Source organism: Amaranthus tricolor, chromosome 5 (genome assembly GCF_026212465.1).
Source record: "Amaranthus tricolor cultivar Red isolate AtriRed21 chromosome 5, ASM2621246v1, whole genome shotgun sequence".
Classification (NCBI taxonomy): Eukaryota; Viridiplantae; Streptophyta; class Magnoliopsida; order Caryophyllales; family Amaranthaceae; genus Amaranthus; species Amaranthus tricolor.
The window spans coordinates 13,003,512-13,006,647 of NC_080051.1; the positions used below are offsets into that span (position 1 = coordinate 13,003,512).

At 29.6% G+C, this 3,136-nt stretch overlaps 1 protein-coding gene across 1 annotated transcript; it reads left to right on the forward strand.

The window, feature by feature from the left end:
- The first annotated feature begins 251 nt into the window (after nt 1-251).
- LOC130814241 (uncharacterized) lies at nt 252-2,405 on the forward strand. The gene is made up of 2 exons (XM_057680325.1): nt 252-1,348; nt 1,773-2,405. Exons 1-2 carry the CDS (start codon nt 478-480, stop codon nt 2,114-2,116), a joined length of 1,215 nt encoding a protein of 404 aa, XP_057536308.1. The 5' UTR covers nt 252-477; the 3' UTR covers nt 2,117-2,405.
- Nucleotides 2,406-3,136: the final 731 nt, after the last annotated feature.

Below are 3,136 nucleotides of genomic sequence, written 5' to 3' on the forward strand. Positions count from 1 at the left end.
TATTGAAAAAGAGAGGAGACAACTAAATTAAATTGGAAAGAGTACTTATCACGAACGTAAAAACAAAATGGTTCAAATTAAAACAATATATTAAAAATCTTTTTCCATTTACTAAGAAAAAATATAATTATAACTCAAAAACCGATTAAGGATATAAGTGAATTTTAACCCGATCCAAAATACTATACTTAAAACCGATGAGATAGATGGAATGAAGAGCTCTAGGTCTAGTTCTTATCTTTTCCAATCTCCTAAAAAAGAGTCGTTTTACTGATCCAACATAAAACTTTGCTTTTTTACTCTTTGCTTCTCTTTATATGAAAACAATCTCATTCAAATTCTCCCCTTTATACCCTTTTCTTTTCCCTCCTCTTCTTTTCTGCATGTTCCCATTCCTTTCCTACCTTCCACAGCTTGAATTTCAACACTAAAAAGTAAAATTAACCAAAACCCATTTCACTCATATTCTCTCTAAAAATGAAGTTTACTCCTTCTTCCTCTGTTTCATCTTCTTCAGCTTCATCAACTACTTCTTCTTCTTCTTCTTTTAGGGAAAATTTCTGCACTGGTAAAGGTAATACATTGGGATGTTTTGTAGGTGTTTTGAGCAGAATTCTATGTTCTAAAAGTTTTCCAACTCACCCTTCTGTTGATCCAATTGAAAGGCACAAGAATCAAGATTTGTCAAAAATAGAAAATTTTGTACTTGATGGTTCTACAACACCTAATGTAGTAGCTAAATTAATGGGGTTAGATTCAATGCCAGAGTTCAATTCAAATTCCATTGTAAAGAGTAAATCATTTGTTTCAGAAGATTTCAGAGAAAAAACAGAGGAAATGCAGCATAGAAGAGTCAAAGCTTCAGTTTCATTTAGGGAAACTCCAGATTATTTTGAGCTACAAGATGATGATTTCTTTATTTTAAGCTTTGAAAATAAGAAAAAAGGATCAAATATGGAGAATTCTGAGATGGGTAGTCAAGGGAACAATAAACATAGAAGGAGGAGAAAAGATAAATGTGGTAGAAAATGGAGGAAAAACAGAAAAGAACAGAGTAAAGATAGAGTATTTTCAGATGAAGATAGGTTAAGTTTGAAGATTTTTCCACCAAAAATTGATTGTTTTTTTGATGTTCACAAGCAAAGTTACCATCTTTCTCCCTTAAAAGAGAAGATTAGTTGCAATAAAGAGGAATTAGAAGGAAATAAAGCAAGGAAAAAGGATAAGAATGAGAATTGTTCGGGAGAAAGTAAAGATGAAGCTGAGTGTGATTCAGAAAATTTAAGTCCAGTTTCTGTTCTTGATCATAATTCTGAATTTATCAGTGATCCTGAAGTTACAACATCAGGTAAATATTTTTTTTAAAGATCTATGTTAATCCTAAATATTTTTAGTCTAATTATGCTTTTTTTAATTTATCAAATTTAATTTTCTCTTTGGTGACATGATGTAATTGGAATCATGTAAGGCTTTAAAAATGATTAATTGAGGCCCTTTACTTTTAAAGGGTGCATAGAATTGAGTACCTTATTCATGTTCAAATTCACAATTTGAATTGTTATATTCACAATTTGCATTTTCACTTTAATTATATTATTTTCACACATTTTTGTAATTCAGCCATAAATTTTAAATTTAATGGTCGTATTTATAGATACGTTGTATATTTCACTAGTAGTTACACCTCTATACTCTTAAGAGTATGTAGTCATGTAGATAGTAGAAGTATTATTTTGGTGTCTGAATTCTTACCCATCATGTCATTTTCACAGAAGAAGAAGCAAGATTGAGAAGGTCAGAATGTGACAGCATAAATTACAGTCCATCTCAAAGTAATGAGAATGAGAATGATGGAAGGGAGACAAACAATAGAAATAAAGAGAAAGATGTTGGGTTCAAAAGAAGAGATTACAAAAAGCATGAAAATGTTGAGATGTTGAGGAGAATATGCAAATTGGCCGAGAATGAGGTCAATAATTCAAATTGGAAGTACAGGAGAATGTTGAGTGGTCATGAGTTGGAAGATACTGCTAAATATTTTGGTCAAAGGATTTTTGACCAATTACTTAATGAGTTGTTAGATCAACTTGTAGGATTTCAATATCACCAAATTTGATTTTTTTTATGTCTATTTTTTTTTAGAAATTTTAGTGTTATCATAATTATTTTGCTATATTTTTTTTATATAAAAATTTTATGTTGTAGAAAAAAAAATATATAACAAGTTAATCGAAACAAATAGTAAACTGTATTGAAACAAAAAAAAAATGTATTACTTGATAGACTCATAAGAGTATTTGAATTCTGACTCCTAGCTTTAGAGTTCATGGGTGAGAAGCATACTAATGTTTTTCCACATTGTTCTTTTGTATTGTATAAGTATATAGTATACTGCATAATTATTTATAGAGCTAAAGAAGATAATATATAGAGCTAATTCTTGCTTTATTGTTTTTTATTTTATTTTTTTTAAACAGTATGATTAGATAGCAAATCCACTTTGCATTAGACTAATCTCTATTTGTCACTCGTCTAAGCATGTGTTTCCTTTTTTAAAGTTTGACATGAACTACATTCATGATTCATGTTTATTTTAACAACATAGCTGAGTTTTTCACATTGGCAAAAATAAGAATACATTGGTTTCATTTAGGATTTCTTTCTTTCATTAGGTCATGTTTTCTTTGCCTTTTTTTAATGTAGATCAATTTGTTTTTTTTAATTATTTTCATCCTTACCTTTTTACATCTATTAGTTTAATTTGATTCAAATCTACTATAAATGTTGTTTTGGTCAATAGAATTTATGAGGGTTTAAAAAGAGATGGAAAACGAAAAATAATACACTTATTGAAAGAGGTTGCTGAAAGAGAACCCCTCAACTCACGAAACAACTACAAAAGAAAAGTGAAACCCTAGAACAAGCCACAAGTCACAAAAAAGCAAGACAAGGTGATGCAATAGAAGTATTACAGCCTTAATGTTTTTGCGAATTACAGTCGTGATGTTTTTGTTTTACGAATTACAGCCTCCAAAGTAACGTTTTCACCACTTTTCAAGCCAGGTGACTGGTTTCGTACAATTTTAACCGTTGACCACACTTTTTACCTTTGACTTTTCTTATTTTGTTTTTATTT